General features: G+C 44.3%; 1 protein-coding gene across 1 annotated transcript; it reads right to left on the reverse strand.

The window, feature by feature from the left end:
- Positions 1-873: 873 nt before the first annotated feature.
- Positions 874-15,332, reverse strand: ETS2 (ETS proto-oncogene 2, transcription factor). Its single transcript, XM_050332846.1, has 10 exons — positions 15,073-15,332; positions 11,717-11,788; positions 8,873-8,993; positions 7,123-7,242; positions 6,476-6,676; positions 5,822-5,905; positions 4,894-5,136; positions 4,509-4,772; positions 3,722-3,840; positions 874-2,573 (listed from the first exon to the last, which is right to left on the reverse strand). The coding sequence occupies exons 2-10, from the start codon at positions 11,786-11,788 to the stop codon at positions 2,358-2,360; spliced, it is 1,440 nt and encodes a 479-aa protein (XP_050188803.1). The 5' UTR covers positions 15,073-15,332; the 3' UTR covers positions 874-2,357.
- Positions 15,333-16,048: the final 716 nt, after the last annotated feature.

Below are 16,048 nucleotides of genomic sequence, written 5' to 3' on the forward strand. Positions count from 1 at the left end.
AGGAGACTGGGGTTTCGTAGAACAGGATCATGGAATCATTCAGGTTGGAAAGGCCAGGTTGGATGGGGCTTGGAGCAACCTGGGCTAGTGGAAGGTGTCCCTGCCCATGGCAGGGGGTGGAACTGGATGATCTTTAAGGTCCCTTCCAATCCAAGCCATTTTATGATTCTTTTCCTTCACAGGGACGAGGAAAAGTAAGGCTGTAAGGCTGAAAAAGTGTCTGCAGCTGTTCAGAACCAGGGCCATGCTACAAGACACGTGCCTATCCTTTCAGCTCCTTCCATTTAGGAAGCCACATAACACAAAAAAAAGACCCCCAAACCCCTGGTTTTTAACATGCTGCCACACCAGAGTGACTGTGCAGAAAGCAACAACAAGGCCAGGCAAGTTTGGTAGACAGAAAGATCAAGAGGCCAAGAGGAATCATTTAATAATGGCATTTTTGACTTTTAAAATATGCACGAATGTTTCCACATTTCCTGCTTTTCTGGAGGGCTGAAGAAGAGTTATGAGATAAAGACAGGAACAGTTTAAGCTAAAGCATCTCAACACCTCTGTTTTTCCATATATTCACCCATCACTTTACACTCAGATTCGCACCCCACAACTGATATTTTTCTTTCAGAGGCACAACACAAAGGTGTTAACTTGAATTTATATCTAAACACAGAGTGGTTGCATACATTGAGCTTGGCTCAAGCCCACCAGCCCCTGCACTCTCACAGTATTTTCTCCAACAACCTTTAATTCTGGATGGTTTGGGGTTTTTGGGGGTTACTTTCTTCTGTCCTGCAGAGGACAAGGGTTGAACCAACAAAAAATAAAGAAAGGACCCCCTCCTGAAACTTTCCAGATGGAAAAGCACACACACCATTTTCTTTTCAAGAGGTTTTAATGAAGACTCATATTTTTTAAACCTCTCACACTGTACAACACATTTAAATGTACATCAAGCTCAGATAAAAAATAAAGCTTTCTTACAAAGTACGTTTTTCCAGTGATTTTTTTCCTTTTTTTTTTTTTTGCAGTAAAAATAGCTGCTACATAAAACCCTCCTGATCTTTGAAAAGGAGTCACAGTTATTTCCAAAAATAGAATTCATATTTTAATCATACAGAATAAACTGCAGGAAGAAGAGACAAGTGAACTGAAAAAATAAGGCTTGTATATAAATTTTTTGTTGTTGTTGTTTAAAAGTACATGCATAGAAGTTGAAAAAACATATGCCATTTACAAAGAAAAAAAAAAAGGTAATTTTATCCATATTCATATTTTCACTTTCGGTTATAGAAGAAACCACAAACAGGCCCTTTTATGTCCCAGAATACAACATTAGTTTCCTGTAAAAATGCCAAAATGCACAAAGAATTGCCAGCTTTGGCAAAACCCTGAGCCAGCCCCTCCCTCCCCCCCCCCCCAAAATATTCATGCATACTGAGCACTTCTGTTGTCTCTCAGGCCAATTAAATATTTGCAGAAGGTTGTAGATCCTAGACAAATATGAAAAAAAAAACCCCAACAGAACCCACATCTGATAAGTTTACATTCATCCTATTTCAAAACCACACATACAATTAGTTTAATTTACACTATACAGGATCTGTTAAATAGGAACATCAGAGTTTCCAAAGGAATCACAGAATATGTACAAACTGAGTATTGAAATGGTATGATTTTTCCTTCCCTTTTTTTTTTTTAAAGGGTGGGTTGTTTGTTGTTTGTTTGTTGTTTTTTTTTTTGTTAACAGTTGCTACATCTGGTTTTGGCCACGGGAGTGTTTGTGTACCTTGTGCAGCACATTCCTGGAGTAACAACAACAACAACAACAACAACAGCAACAACAATACTAAAACGTGCTTTAAAAAACAAAAAGTACTGATCCAAAAAGTACTGATCGGTCTCCTCGCTGCTCCTTTCAAATAAATTAAGGTGGGGGTTCTTTTTTTTTTTGCAGTTTTTAAATAAATGGATAATCTTCACGTAATAAAGACGCCACGTTGACGGTGTCTTAAAAACATCCGAGCGACACAACAACGCCCGCGCTGCGCCGCCGGCCTCTCTCTCTCTCACACACACCCAACCTTTGGTTTTTAAAGCCACCCCTTTAATTACACGGCGGCCCTCGAGCATCCCCAGAGCGTTTTCCGTGTCTCCACGACAGATCCAAGGGGAGCCGTGCCGACCTCCACACCTAGAGGCCAAAAAAATCTCCTCCGGGGCCTCCCGCCAAGGTCCCGATTTCCCCCAGGAGCGGCGGCCGGGCCGGAGCGGGCGGGAGAAGGGGCTCTCCCACACACACACACGGAGTCCTCCACTCCAGGTGGTCTTCCCACACCCTGGGGTGGGGAGAGGGGGGCTCAGTCCTCGGTGTCCGGCTGGACCCCCAGCATGGCGTGCAGCTCCTCGGCCGTGTAGCCCAGCAGGTTGTGGAGGTCGCAGACGAAGCGGTACACGTAGCGCTTCCCCGACGTCTTGTGGATGATGTTCTTGTCGTAGTAGTAGCGCAGGCCCCGGCTCAGCTTCTCGTAGTTCATCTTGGGCTTGTTTTTCCTCCTCCCCCACCGCCGGGCCACCTGAAAGGGAAGCCAAAAAAAAGAAAAAAAAAGGATTTTATAGGAGTTTTTCTGCTTGGATAAACGCCAGGCATTAAGGTCACTGAAAAAAGTGATACCAGTTCACAGGGGATGGGCCAAAACGTGCTTGAGGAGACCAAATTTTTAAAGGGGTTTCACTGCAGTGAAGGAATTTCTTAAGGGAAGTCACTGAATATCCCGAGTTGGAAGGGTACCCAACAAGGATTATCGGAGAATGACTCCTGGCCTTGCACAGGACACCCCAAAAGTCACTGGATATCCCACAGGGATCATCAAAGTCCAACTCTCAGTCTTGCCCAGGACACCTCTCCCCAAAAATAAAAAAAAAGCTAATAATAATAATAATAAAAATTTAAAAATCACTGAATAACCCAAGTTGGAAGGGTCCCACAAGGTTCAAAGTTCAGCTCCTGGCCTTGCACAGGGCAATCTCAAAAATCACTGAATAACCCAAGTTATAAGGGTCCCCCAAGGATCATCAAAGTCTAACTGCCAAGTCTGCATGGGACAACCCCCAGAATCACTTAATATTCCCAAATTGGAAGGGTCCCACAAAGGTCACCCATATCCAACTTCTGGCCTTGCACAGGACAACATCAAAAAAAAAAAAAAAAAACCACACCCAAAAACCAAACAAAACAAAACAAAAAAACCACAAACAAACAAAAAACAACCCACAAAAACCCACTGAATATCCTGAGTTGGAGGCATCCCACAAGAACCAAAGTCTAACTTCTGGCCCTGCACAGGATAACCCCAAAAATCCAACCATGTGCCTGAGAGCATCATCCAAACACTGCTGGAACTCTGGCACATTGTGTGCCCCCTCAGGAAAACAGCATTTCACCACTGATTTGCTACTAAGCACCACAGGACTGGGAGTTGAATGATATGAAGTTCCTTGGAGTTAATTATTTATCCCTCCTCCCTCTCTTTAATAAAAAGGCTTCAGTGGACTTTATATCCCATCTCTCAATAAAACAACTTCCCTGCTGATAACAGCGTCAGAAAATGAAAGTGCATCCTATTTATTTTTAATGACCACAGTTAAAAGTTTCCAAAATCCTTCATTTCAGATGGCAGTTCAGACCCCTAAATCTTTTTGTTCACCACGAGTAGCCACGTACCTCATCTGGATCAGCCAGTTTAAATTCCCATCCGTCTCCTGTCCAACTAATGAATGACTGACAGGACTTGTCAGTCAGTAATTCCAGCAGGAATTGCCACAGTTGTATGGGTCCACTGCCTGTTGGGAGAGAGAGAGAGAGAGGTAGAAACCATAATTAACACTCCTACAACCAAGTGCATGTGACCAGACTTGTATCACGGAACAGATCTTGTAATTACTCTGATTTATCTTTTTTTTAAAATCAGAAAGAAACCCAAGGTTTTATTTTATAGCACAAATCTCCTCAACACGTTAAAATTAAAACAAGTCAGCTTTTTCATGGAAACACAGGATTTGACTCAAGTTCTGTCTTTCCCCTTTCACATGGATCCCTCATCTCTCATTCCCACCTCCCAGCCAGCTGCATTTCAAGCTCCAGGGCTTGTCCTGCACTCTTCAACTTGGCAAATGTTTTGGAGCAAAACCCAATTTCAGCAAGGACTATGAGAATAAGGCTTTAACAAGCAAGCCAACACCTGTGGAAACTCCCAAATGTGGGAGACTGTGTCCAAGTTTCCCTCTTTGTCAAACAGATCAACAAGTGTATTTGATTCTCCTGTGTCCTGACATACCTGCCTGTTCTTGCTGGGGGTGGATAATCCTATGAGACTTTGTTTAGTGACATTTAAAACTGAAAACCTTCCTGACTAGTGGTCTCTACCCCCATGGCACGCACTTATGGACTTGTGGGGAATACTGATGTTACCTAAGAAGAGGAGGAGTGACCATTTCGCTCCACAACTTACCAGTGAAGCCAGCCAGGATGGCTGCTGGTATAACTGGTTTCCCTTGCTCCACAGGATCACTCCTTTCTTGAATATAGTCTTTGAAAGACATTGTAGGTTTGCTCAGGCACAAGGACTGGCTGCAGTCATCCTCAAAACTCTCATAGGATGGCACACGCTGTAAATCCACTAGGGAAGATTGGCTGTTCCAGGACTGCAGCATGGAATCTGAGCTCTCATAGCTTTCTGCACCACTGTCACTGGATTCGTGTTCTCTCAGCTTACCTTTATAAAATAAAATAAAAAACAATGCATGAATTGTCAGTGTTTTTTCCCCCTCCTCCTCAATCCACCCTGCACATATAAATTATTCAAAGGAGGAAAACACATGCAGATAATGACTCACCAGAATTATCCATCAGCAAATTCAGGTTGTTCCTTGGGAAATCCTGGTTTACTGCACAGTAGTTCACACCAACAGCATCTGCTTGGGCTTTAGGGAACAATGAAAACTCTTGTTCTGGATTGAGGAGATTCGGTGCCGTGGAGGTCTGACAGACGTCAGTCAGGAGGTTGGGTTTGGGATAACTGAGGGGTTTAGGGTATCCAGGCATCTGCATTCCATAGGAGTTCTGATCTACATTAACAGCTGAAAAAAAAAAAAAGAAACGAAAGAATTAGATTATTTTCCCTGCAGACCCTTAAACAAACTAATGCACTAAATACACCAAATCAGATTCTGCAAATCTCCCTCTGTAACTTGCCAGCCACAAACATCTATTGTTTGTTCTCCAAGGAAACTACAGGGCTGGAGGACAAAAAAAAAGAGGAAGTTTAAGTGGTTTTGAGTAAGGCCCTCACCGTTAAGTGGTGTAATCAGGTTGAGCTGAAGACTGTGGCAGAATAAAATACAACATCAATCAAGCGATCTGAGGGAGCCAGCACTGCATCCCACACACTTCCAAAAGCTCCAACTGCACTTCCCCAGCCTTTAAAAAGCCTAAACATAACTCTTGCTGCTTCCCAGTGATGGTAGTTTTTGCCCCTGTTTTCTGCAGATGGGAGTGGTCATTCTGCTCCACAGATGGAGGGTTTGGCACTCCCGAGAGGAAATTTAATTTTCTCCGAGCCTTTGCTCTTCAAAAGATTTCCGATATAAATTAGATGACAATTAAACAATACAAGGAAAGAAGGCTGCAGCAATTGAACTCAAATGTTCTCCTCGAGCACAGGAACTATTCTGGTGCTTTTTGTTTTTTTACAGTGGAATCTGTGACATTCCTTAGAAGTAGCTGAAAGATGAAAAAAGATGGCAATTTTTAAAAAATACTTACTTAACGAATTATTGTTGACCCAGTGAGGAACAGAGGTGAGGTGAGAGTTCTCCACATACTGATCCTGTGTTTTCTCTTGGCTGTCTGGGGAGAGGAGAAAAAGGAAATTTGGGGGTTACAGTTTTGAAGATATGCCCTGTGTGCCGTGAAAAGCTTCTGAATCTTTTGAGTATTTCGGGGCCAACACTCACAGAAATTTTACTGACACAATATTGCATTCTTTCTCTCGACAGAAACCACCCCAAAACACCCAACCAGCTTCCAACAGGCTTGAAAACCATCACACCAATTGAACTTTAACATAAAACTGATAAACAGCAATAACTGCAGGGTGTTTTAAGGTCCAACTCTTGGTTAACTGTTTTTAACGAGGTATTTACAGTGGTCTTATCCTAAGCTCATTTATTCCAATTATTTTTCCCATATTAAAACCTGACCCCAACAGCCTGAACACAGAATTCCTGCAGCTATCTGCATCTGTGCTTTGGCACACCGAGGACATATTAACAGTTCTGATAATATTAACCAAGTTTTACAGTTCATGTGTAATAAAAGCCCTTCATAGTGAAACCACTGTTGAAAAAGGGCCCCATTTCAGTTTCTGTCAGGGCAGAGCCCTAAACAAAAAAAATCTCTTTCTGGCTCTCTAACTACCTTTTATCATCTGTTCCAGGTGTTCCCACAGAATATCACCCACATAGTCAGGTGCCAGTTCCAGGAAACGCTCCTTGCCCAGGTTGCACAAGTCTTGGCCACTCATAAGAAACTGGTGGAAGTTCACATTTGCCAAGCTAAACTCATTGGTAGCCCATGAAAGCCACTGGCAAACCTGCTGTTCAGTCCACAGCCAGGGATCTGCAAGACAGAAAGGACACTTAGAGCATTTAGAGGCAAATCCTGCCCTTTGTCAGATCATCTTCGCTAGAAAGCAGTGAATTTAAAAAAAATAGATTGCACAAGTTACTTAGTGCCCAGTGAGTTCAGAATGAGTGTGGGTTTGAATTTAAAAACCCCACAGTCCTCTCTTTTCCTTCTGCATTCACTTGGATGTTCTCAGCTTAGCTGATTCTCTCTCATGCTGCCAAAACATGAGCTCTCCATGCACCCTTTTTTGTTTTTTTTTTTTTAATACCAGCGAGTCTGGGCTTTCCAAGTCAAGCTGTGCCAGATTCACATAGGATCCATTCTTGTATTTCCTACTGACATCATCCTTTCTCTTTTCAAAGAGCTGCTATTCAGCCTCCCCCTTAGCATTAAAAAAAAAAAAAAAAAAAAAAGCTTATAAATAGCAAAACACTTACTATTTGGGATACCCAGCCGACACTGTTCCTTTGTGAAACCACTGAAAGTATCTTTCAAGGCCTGACTCATCACAGCCTTGCTGCACGGGGTTAACAGAGGCAATTCACAGTTGTTGGACTCTGCAAGAAAGAGAAGGGGTGGAGGGGAGAAAAAGATACATTACATTTCGAGCCAGTGAAAGAAAACAGGGTTTTTTTGCTATTTGAAGCACAAAAACGAGGCTGGGAAGTCGGGGTTTTAAAATCAGAGACAAAAAGCAGAGATCCATCTCCTAAAATCTCTGTGCTACTCATTTGATAAGACTGAATCACTAATTGGAGCTTTGCAGCTTTCCATGACACAGATGATGCTTATTTACTCCTAGTCCTTACATTAAGTGCCTTTTGTTGCAGGGAAACTTTACTATTGCTTTTGGGTGGTGTTTTTAAGGAAATGAGATCGCACATTCCTATTTTGCCACTTATGATTTGACCCCTGACTTCTTTGTAAGTCCAGTCTTCAATTAGTTTGAGAGCTAAACAACTGACAGGAAGGTTGTGGGGAGCCAGCCTGCACCATTTTAACGCTGTATTTCAGACCTTCCCAGGCATCTCTCCATCACCCAAGGACGTGGCTCAATAGATTTTTCTATCACCTGAACCAAACAATTGTGACTGGCAACAAGTTGGTACCAAGGGGGTAAATAATGCAACAAAACACAAAGTTGGCACCATTATACACCAGCATAAATCACTCATCTACTTAACTGATCCTTAAATGTACAAGCAGATCTCATTTTAAGGCCAAATTTGGCTTCCACTCAGTGTTTTATATTGGGCAATTTTCACCAGAAGATGCCTCAGTTTATCACAGAATGGTTTGGGTTGGAAGGGACCTTAAAGCTCATCCAGTTCCAGACCCCTGCCATGGGCAGGGACACCTTCCACCAGCCCAGGTTGCTCAGAGCTCCATCCAACCTGGCCTTGGACACTTCCAGGGATGAATTTCTGCAGCTCTCCTTGCTCTCCCAGACTATCTACAGGCTCCACTTGGCCCAGCCTGTGCTTAACTTCTGTCCTTACCACACCCTTCCCAATATCTGCTGGGACTTGCTTTGCTGACCAGAGCAGGTGACTGATTACAATCACATTACAACAAAGCACCTGTGGCTTTCTGAGGTTTGGTTTTCCCTTCCCTTAAGCGAGATAAAAGCAGCATCAGGTAAAATATCCACATTTTGTGCAAAGCTCCCTGTTTTTTAGGCATTTTAGGCAAGGATTCGCAGAGAACTCTTGGGAAATACTGTCCTAGACAGAAATAAAGTCAGAAAATCTGTAAACATCTCCATCTCATTTTTTTTTAAGGCATGGAATAAAATATACTGGGATTTAACACCAGAGGTTCAAAAAAAGGAGCTTGCAGAGCGCTTGCAACTTAATTATGGTTGAGATGGTGCAAGTTTAAAAACACATAAAACTTCCTCAAGGTTTTTCAGCTCTTAGTTCTGCTTTAACACCTGCTAAGGCTTCTCCTGTGAAGAGTCAATCTACAAAGCTACTGAATCCTAGTTTTTATTCCCATTCAGCACAGAAAACAGCAACTATCCAGAGAGCAACTCACATGGATAAAAGACAGATAAAAGATAAAACCCCACTTCTTTCTAGGGAAATCCACTTTTTGCACTTGCAAAAGCACAGCCAGGAGATGCTAAGTCAGACCCCTCAAATTCCTGACCTGCTGACCAGACTGAGGAGCAAAAGGAAGAGTTACCGTAAGAAGTGGAATCAAATCCCGTTGGCACTTCTTGAAGCGTTTGGTCCTCGTTGAGCGAGAAAAAATACCCAGCAAAGAGCGAACTGGAGCCGTCAAAGGTGTCAAACGCCGGCTGACGCTGCAAAGCAACAGAACAAACGGGAAACAACGTCAGCATTTCGCTCCAGAAGCGTGAGCTGCTCTGCTGGGAAGCGGCTGGGGCTGGGTTTGCTACGTTTGGAGACACCAAGAGCAACCACGGCCTCGAACTCGTGCCTTTGAAAGGGCACAGCTGCTTGTCCGTGGATAAAACCCAGCCACGGGTGGGAGGTGGGTGGATGTTCTGCAGGTTACACCAAAGCCAAAGAAGGATATTCTTAGTTTTAGTTTTCCTGGAATCGAGGCTTTTAACAATAGAGAATGCACATGTGGTGTGTATATATATATATACACACATATATATATATTTATTTCCAGGTAAATTTTAAAGAAATCCTCATTCCCTTAACTCTTTACATTGACTGCCCACTTACTAGCAGAGGCAGGAGCAGTAAATCACAGGAAAACCACTGCCAGGGTAAGAGCTGCAGTAGGTTTATGCAGCTTTTATTTTGTAAAAAAAAAAAAAAAAAAGAAAGGAAAAAATTTATCTGAACCACATAACTTGAAGCTATACAGCCAGTTTAGAAGCTCTTGGGGAAAGATGTTACTCCTTTGCTGAGATTTTTATATTTCTTGAGTTGCTGGATTTGCAGTCTTTCAAGTGCTCAGCGAAACATTTCCAGTTTCATTACCCAGAAAGGGACAAACAGGACTGACGAAGGCGTTCCAGATAAAAGGGGATTCTATTGTTATGTTGACAACATTCAATAAATATTGTTGTACTTTGAACACTTTAATCCTTTCAGCCTGACACACGTGCCAGTGTGTGTGTGCTGGAACCACTGGTGCCTTATGAGATCCCCCATCCACTTAAGTCTTTGGGGGGCAGAAGGGATGTTAAGAGAGGAGGAAATAACTTGAAAAAAACAAGTTATGCAACTTCCCTGTTAGTCACAAAGAACCCATATCTGCAGTATCTGGAGGCACACATGGATACGAAGTTGCCACTGAGATTTTTTAAAAGCACCTGAGGATAGAACATTGTTCCGGAAAACCACAGCCTGCTCATGGCAGCCACTGCAGCTCAGGGAGCTGGAGACAAACTTGCAGATGCTTATTTGTTTCAGGCAAACGCTTGGTCTGCCAGTTGATGCCAAGGGAGAGGATTTAGCTGAGGACAAGGCACAGATTCTTCAGGGCAGTGTTTATGTGCAACGCAAAAGTGATCTGAACTGTGTTCCTGGAACAGCAAACGAGCGTTAATGTTCCTCCACGATCCCAAACTTTTCACGTCACCACAACCAGGATCATGCCTTGGTTAATGGTTCAGAAACCTCCTGGCCAGCAGAGACAAAACTGTGTACTTTTGGGTCAGGTAACCCCCAGGCAGAGTCAGAGCCAACCCCAACTGAATAAAACAAGTTAATAAGAGCTGCCAAATCTGCTGGTAAAAGATTCTTTATACATTACTAGATAAAAGCACTGAGTCATCACCAGCACCTCAAAGAAAGGGCAAGTTCTTTCAACACAATCTGGAAACTCCTGCATTTTGTGTAAATAGCTGACCCTTATCCTGAGTCACTGGAAAAAATGCTGTGGCATGTGAATGAGTAAAATCCATACTGTGCTAGTCTCATATTTCAAAAAGGAGAAGATTAATGTTTAAGCAGGTTCTTGATTTAATAGTACTAAAAAGGGAAAAACAATGTAGAATGAAGTCTGCTTGTCCTATCAGTTATGCAACTATTTTATGTGGCCTTTTAACATAAGAGTAATTAGTACAGAATTAAATATGTGAACAGCTACAAAATAGCAAAATACAGCTCTCTACTTTGACTTAATTCTATGATAACTGAATAACTGCTTAAAACAACCACTGTGTTAGAGAGCACACAGTTGTTAAGTTGGGGGATCTCTTGGATTTTATTGTTGCTGTGAGGAGGAAAAGAAAAGCTAAGAGGGGACACAAGACACCAGAGCAGTCAGCACACCAGTCTCACTGACTGGTTCCTCAAAACACAGACATTCCTCAAAACCAATGAGAGCCAAAAGTGCCTCCCTAACCTTTATTTGGTTTACATTAATCAGTGCTGTGTGAAAAACTGATACTGGGATTGAAATGCAACTTGCATGGATGGGGAGGAGGGAAAGCCTTAAATGCTGAATCTCAGTTTGTAAATCCCTCTCAAAACAAGATAACAGATGCAGTCTATCTAAAGGTTAAAGATATTTTAAATTTTTTTTTTTTCCCCACAATGTAATGGATTTCCATTAATAACAGTTGCAAGTAGTAAGTGAAAAAACTACTTTTATTCCATACAATGCTTGGGAATGTACCAAACCCAACCAGTCTATCAGAACAGCTCTCTGCTAATCTCAAACACAAAGACCACCCCTGGTGCCCATCCTTTAACCTTGATTTAAGCCCAAGTTCCATCACCAACAACAAATCTGAGCTCAGTCCTTATCTACCTCTCACTTTCAAAATCTCAGCATTTACAGAGAGGGAACCTCCTTGGGGAAGAGGGTTGAGGGGGCAAGATTTACACCTTCCTATTTCAGTTCTGCTTTTCACACCTCTATGGAACTCAGGGGGGATACTCTGGAAGATGAGGGGGTACGAGGTTTCAGTTAAAACCTGTGTTCCCCTTCAATCAAAACCCGCCTCATCCAATCCCTGTGCAATAAGAACACGACTAAATTCATCAGCTGGGAGATGCCCCAGGCGGGTTTAGGAGGTGGCAACTCAGGAGAACTCACCTTGAGCATTCCTCTGTACATGTTCGACACAGGAGCGACTTGATCCATGTTTCTGATCCCAAAATCACTCATCTGAAAAATGAGAGGGGTCACATGAAAAAAAATACTGCCATGTAGGAAGCGAGCAGATGTGAACAGATGTGAACAGACCATGGAAGAGCTCACGGAACGAGACACGGGCAAAGCTTTCCTTCTCACTGCCAACATCCCAACCACACAGGGCACAGTTCCCATCCTGCTTTTTAACTGGAAGAGCTTTCACAAAGACTCTGCTAAGTCTGAAAAGCCCACAGAATTCCTTTGCCCACCAAGTATCTATTTCCTTGGACCTTTTCCAGCTTTCACCCATTATCTTAAGCGTTCAGCTTCGTGTTATTTTTGCTTACTGTATTCCCACTCACAGGCCATGATTCACTTCAGATTTTGGCTTTCAAAGGGAAGGAAGAGGAGTGAGAGAGATACACCTTCACCTACTGCATTCACCCCTCTCACCCCGTTCTGAATAATCACTGAAGCCAGTACTCAGCACCAGGAACCTCCTGCCTTTACCAGGCAGAGCATCTCCAAACCATGTCACAACCATGTCACCCTGGCACGTTTTCTAAACACAGGATTAACATATTGATAAAGCTCTAGAGGGCCTGAGTTTTGACTCAAATGGGTTTATACAGCAAAACACCCTTTTTAAAGAGCTGATAATGAGACCACTATCAGCAGGTTGATGCCACTGAAGTCAAAGCTTTATCATATCACCCTTATTACCAGGAATAAGGCTGTGAGAGGCCTGTGTAACTTGTCCTCCCATGTATCACTTAAGGAAAAGAGTGCTAAGATTCATATCCTCTTACTGACCTATGGGAGAGATGAAACATAAGGAATAAAGCCAGTTTTATGGCCTATTGTTCAGGTTTAGTGTGATGCTGCAATTCAGGTGTCGGTGAATGATACCTTATCAGGCTACACTCACGACAATTTTCCTTCCCCTTTTTCACAGCACTGGGCTAAGTTCTCTTGCTCCCCAAAAACTGCCTGAAAACATGCACTTGTATTTAAATAGCCACATAAGGCACTATCAGTATTTCCACAAAAAACTGTGATCACTTATTACAAGCCAGTTCTCTCATCAGCCGTGTTACCACAAGGAAATAAGTAGATACAATCTTAAATTCGGAAAAAGGTGGCAAATTAGGAGCTTAACAAAACGAGCCCAGCTTGTTAAAAGTGACAGCACACTCAAAAGCTGTCCATATAAACAGAGAGGGAAATAAAACATCCAACAGCCAAAGACAAGGAGCCCTTTCATCCTCTTAAACAGCTGATCACTTGCTAATAAAAATTAAAAAATAAAACAAAAAATGACAGCAGTCCTTAACCTGAAAGGCCTGTTTCAACTTCACTGTTACCAGACAGTAATATCGGGTTTGTAATTGAAATAAAATAAAACAACTGACTTTGAGAAGAATATTCATTAGCGTTACCCAAAAAGTGCAATCTACTGAATGATGTTTTTTACCTCAAACAGCACGTACAAATATTTGATCTAAATTACACATCTCATTGAGCAGCAAAGAATTTTACACAGCGTGAGTCTCACTCAGCAAGCATCCTAATCTGTTCATTAAATTTGCCACAGTTTAAACAACTGTTTATCCTTGTGTTCGGTTTTTTTTAAAAAGTAAACAGAGATTTTTAACTCCCTTTTGTTTTGCCTTTGAATTCTGCTCTGGTATCCAGGGATAACTGGCTGTAAACTTAAGAGATTTGAAAGTATTTGGGAACATATTTTATGTATATTCAGCAAGTTTAGGTCTGACCCCCGGCTAGGACTAGAAATAGGATTTCTGGCACTTGTGTGCAATGCTGACCTCTCCACAAATCCTAACAGTCATTTTCCCACTGGGATACTCTCTTTCCTGGCTTTTTTTTTTTTTTGTGTTTGTTTGTTTGTTTCTTTAGAGATGTTTAGGGCCCTAAAACAAAAGGTTTATACCTTTTGGATTGCTCATTAACCCAAGCCCCTGTTACTCCATGCTAGGCTGCTCCACGGCCTTGCTGGAAGGAAAGCTTTGACAAAACTAGACCAGCCGAGTAACATACGAAGATCCTCAGCGTGTTTTGCAACACTCCAGCTTTCCTCCTCCGACCAAATACCTCCAACAAAGGAATTTCTACGTCCTCTGCTCATCGCACACCAGCTTTCTCCCATCTGCAGCACAAATTCCCCGCCCCGAGATACGGAACCCTTGCGGAGTTATCGCCGGGCACGCAGAGCTGAAAACAGGCAGCGTGGATTTTCACGGCACAGAGGGGTTAAAAGCTGCCTTTCTGCTGGGCTTAGAAAGCTGCTGTTTAAGTTCAGAAAACACTCCGGTGTGACTGGGCCTCACCTCCAGCTCCTCCACTAATGCTGATGACTGCTGCTTGCCAGCTATAATTGGTTTAACTGGCAGGACACCTTCTTCAACACCCCCGCATAGCTGAGTGGGTGAACCAGAACAGGGTCAACAGGATCAGGCACTTATTAACTAATACTCCTGAATTCTGATCGCTCTTCTTTTCAGCAACAGCCAGGTGCTTGCCCACAGCTGGATTCATCTGGGAAGCATCCACATGGAGAACCGAGGCGTGCTGGTGTCCTCAACGTATCTAATGTACATCTACTGTTATTTTTTCTTGAGGTTTTTTTATATATATATATGGTGGGTTTTTTTTGTTTTGTTTTGTTTTTTTGGAGGGGAGGAGAGTGCGGATAACGCGTCTGGTTGTCGTTTTCTTTTAAATGGCAATTTTTTCAGACCAAAAAAAAAAAAAAAAACAAACCAACAACAAACCCAAACCAACCCAACTCAGTTCCCTAGCAATAGGTTAGGAGACAACCGGAGCACTGATTCCCCGCGCAGCCCCCGAGCTCCCCAAGCGGGAGATAGCCGGGAGCCGGCATGACTTCTCGCACACATGACACACTTCGCCCACATGAAAGTTCGATGGGGGAGATCACACAGCCCAACATTTTTTTTCTTTTTTTTTTCGAGTCCCTTTAAAGTACTAACCAAATCCAGAGCGCGCTGCCCATTAACCCCTTCCTGCCGGGTCCCTCCGCCCGCAGCTCCACCATCGCCCCCGGGGGAGGCCGCTCAGGGGGTGCGGGGGATGCGGGGGCTGTGATGGGCATCGCCGGGGGGGGACGCGGAGACCCCTCGGCAGAGGCGCGATCGGGGCGCTCCGGCGAGGAAGGGGCTGGAGCACCCGGACATGGAAGGGGCTGGAGCGCTCGGACACGGAACGGGGTCGCACCGACGAGCCGCCCCCCTTCCTCTCTCCCTCCCCTTCCCTCCCCGCGGCCGCCCCCGCCTCACCTGGCCCCCGATTATCCCGGCGCTCCTGAGCGTCCCTCCCGGGGCGGCGGCACCGGCACACGGAGCAGAGAGTCCAAAACAACGAGGCGCCGGCAGCCAAAATATCCTCGATGTGGCCGCGCCGGCCAACAACAACACACCACCACCAGCGGCGGGGCCGATCCCAGCGGAGAGTCCCGGAGAAGAAGAAGGAGGAGGAGGAGGAGAGGAGCAGGGAGGGCAGGTGGGTGCCCGGCGCTGCCGGCCGAGCCGCGCTGGAGCCCCGGCCCGCGGCGCTGCGCTGATGCTGCGCTGGCTCCGCGCTGATGCTCCGCCGCTGCCTCCCCGCTCTGTGCCGCCCTCCCGCCCTCGCCGCGGCTCTTCAGCGGGCGGGGGGAGGTGGCAGGACCCGCCTCTCCCCGCAAAGCCCGGCCCCTCCGCTTGTTGTCGTGGCCGCCGCCGCCGCTGGTACCGGCACGGCCCCGCCGGCTCGGTGATGGTGATGCCAAGCGCGGCCAGGGGAGAAAAAAGGGGAAGAGGCAGTTTTGTCTCGTGCGGAGAGGCGGATATTATTTTATCTTTTTTTCTTCTTTTTTTTTTTTTCCTTTCCGTGAGATAATTCGTGCTGGACGGTTTTCCCTGCTTTGTTTTTAATTAGTGCCTCTCTCCGAGGGATGGATGAGATTAGGAGAGTTAACCCCTGAAAATCCGAATATCTGTATAAATAGTCTATTTGGGCATTAGCAGGAATTTCTTCGCAGAGAGGGCAATTAGAAATTCCGATGTCTAATGTCTAATCACCTTTGGAGCAACCTGGTCTAGTGGAAGGTGTCCCTGCCCACAGCAGGGGAGTTGGAACTGGGTGATCCTGAAGGTCCCCTTTCAACCCAAACCATTCTGTGATTTTATAATTCTATGATTTTATGAATGGGCTGCCCAGGGAGGTGGTGGAGTCCCCATCCCTGCAGGTGTCCAAGGAATGACTGGACGTGGCACT

The sequence above is a fragment of the Myiozetetes cayanensis genome, unplaced genomic scaffold, assembly GCF_022539395.1.
Source record: "Myiozetetes cayanensis isolate MyiCay16 unplaced genomic scaffold, myiCay2020 scf5-8, whole genome shotgun sequence".
Lineage (NCBI taxonomy): Eukaryota > Metazoa > Chordata > Aves > Passeriformes > Tyrannidae > Myiozetetes > Myiozetetes cayanensis.

Excerpts from the sequence above, each read along its gene's own strand:
- ETS2 (XM_050332846.1), bottom strand. The coding sequence starts at position 11,788 with ATGAGTGATTTTGGGATCAGAAACATGGATCAAGTCGCTCCTGTGTCG. Across the intron at positions 7,243-8,872 it reads ATTTGATTCCACTTCTTACG|AGTCCAACAACTGTGAATTG; the intron begins GTAACTCTTCCT and ends TCTTTCTTGCAG. Across the intron at positions 3,841-4,508 it reads CATCCTGGCTGGCTTCACTG|GCAGTGGACCCATACAACTG; the intron begins GTAAGTTGTGGA and ends CTCTCCCAACAG.